This window comes from Trachymyrmex septentrionalis, unplaced genomic scaffold, assembly GCF_001594115.1.
Source record: "Trachymyrmex septentrionalis isolate Tsep2-gDNA-1 unplaced genomic scaffold, Tsep1.0 scaffold108, whole genome shotgun sequence".
NCBI classification, from domain to species: domain Eukaryota; kingdom Metazoa; phylum Arthropoda; class Insecta; order Hymenoptera; family Formicidae; genus Trachymyrmex; species Trachymyrmex septentrionalis.
This window is the reverse complement of record NW_017304207.1, coordinates 300,290-302,060: the sequence shown is the minus strand read 5'-3', so window position 1 is coordinate 302,060 and position 1,771 is coordinate 300,290. Positions and strand designations below refer to the sequence as shown.

The following is a 1,771-nucleotide window of genomic DNA, read 5'->3' as shown; positions in this document are numbered from 1 at the left end:
ATATATATATATATTTATAGTATAGTACTTTTAATAATGGAACTGCATGAAGTGGTTGTTCCCCAACACATACTAAATCACTTCCTACACCGTTATCAATGATTCTTTGTTTTGTCACATTTGTCAGCTCTCTATCAACTTCAAAGACTCCAACTCCAGGTGTAATAACTACAGATAACTGACCAGTCCTGTCAAAACTGCGATCCAAGTAGTGTTTCTCAAAAACTGTGAAAATATGGATAGATAGAAATACAAAATATCTAACTAATATAAATATAAGATACAAAATAAGTATAAATAATTACAATGTTATTTTTTTGCTCTTAATGCTTACCATTCAGAGACATATTCAACACTTCCAGAAAATTACCCTGTGCAGCAGTAGAATTTACTGCCTTAGGCATATTAATACCTGGTTTTTGGTGATATTCCAAAACAATTTTTTGATAATCAGTGAACAGTTTACGTAACTGTACCAAGATATTACTCCAGTCTTCAAATCTTTCATTTTGTACTGCAACTCTATAAAAATCTTCATAAAATCTTCCTCTGTAATCATGTTGCAAACATTCTCTCATATAATTCGGAAATTCCTCCAAACTGGTTGCGTTATAAAAAGTTCTTGAGAACAGTACTATGGTAACTTCATGATTGCTGCCATTCCTTTTCCATTTCTGAAATAAATCCGCTAAGAATCCATTAACTGCTTTCTCAAAGTAAAGATCTCCATGTATATCAAAATCCCACATTTCAGTACTCATTTGAAGAAACAGGTACACCATACTTGTAGAAGATCGAAACACTACCTGTAAATCAGATTTTTTTTTTATGATAAAAATAAAGAGGCAATAATAATAAAATACCATAATTTCCTACAAACTTTAGTATCATCAGTTATAACGCCGCAAGCAACACGATCACCCTGTGACCACATTTCATATACCTGACAACGTATACTACCACCACAAAACTCTATCTTCTTATTGATATATACGCAAGTGTTTACCTATTAAAAAAAACACAAGCTTATGTACATATTGCTTCAAAATACAGAAGAACAATCAATTACAAATATAAATATAAAATAAAGAAATATAGTACCAAGCTATTTTTCAAACGCCACATCTCACTACGTCCCATATATTGATCCTTAAAAGTTAACTCTATAGAATCTAGAGCTACATCATCGGGATTTACTATATTCATGTAAACATCAGCGAACGTTCGCAGTTGGAACATCGACGCTACGTTACTTTCCACACTGATGGTTTCGCGTCCCTGGAGATCTTCCTTAAAGGAAGTAACTTGCAACAACAAGCGACTGAACTCATCTTCGGGATGATAAATTTCAACAACATCACCAGTTTTTATGCCGGGATAATCCTTCGGATTGATGATCAAGTCTTCTCCACTGAAATTCTTCTGATGCACTATCAACTTAAAAAGCTTCATACTTCATCCGACATTCTGCTCTGTGGCATAAAAGTTTAAGTAACGCACCGTTCGTACATAATAAAATATAAATGTAATAATTAATAGAGGAATTTGCTAATTTAATTTCGCAAAGACATTTCCTTACTATTTATATTATTATTTAATTTACATACGCTTATATCACTACTACATATCAGTGCAGTGTTGCCAACTTTAAATTTCAAAATTCCGCTAGAAGCTTTACCAAAAAATTCCAAAAAAGACTAAATTTTACAAAAAACAAAAATAAGCTTAATTTTACAAAAATTGTTATAAAAAATAATAAATCGTTGTAAAT

General features: G+C 31.6%; 1 protein-coding gene across 10 annotated transcripts in view; it reads right to left on the bottom strand.

Moving 5' to 3' along the window:
* LOC108747748 (DEP domain-containing protein 5) overlaps positions 1–1,686 on the bottom strand; it is a 43,761-nt gene extending 42,075 nt beyond the window's left edge. For 9 of the 10 annotated variants that reach the window (XM_018485451.1, XM_018485471.1, XM_018485487.1 and 6 more), the window contains exons 1-4: positions 1,102–1,593; positions 881–1,006; positions 335–806; positions 14–225 (exon numbers count right to left, since the gene is read on the bottom strand). In XM_018485451.1, the coding sequence (XP_018340953.1) occupies positions 14–225; positions 335–806; positions 881–1,006; positions 1,102–1,452 (1,161 nt within the window). In that variant the 5' untranslated portion in view covers positions 1,453–1,593. The other variant, XM_018485460.1, reaches the window with a different exon arrangement.
* Between the last annotated feature and the right edge of the window lie 85 nt (positions 1,687–1,771).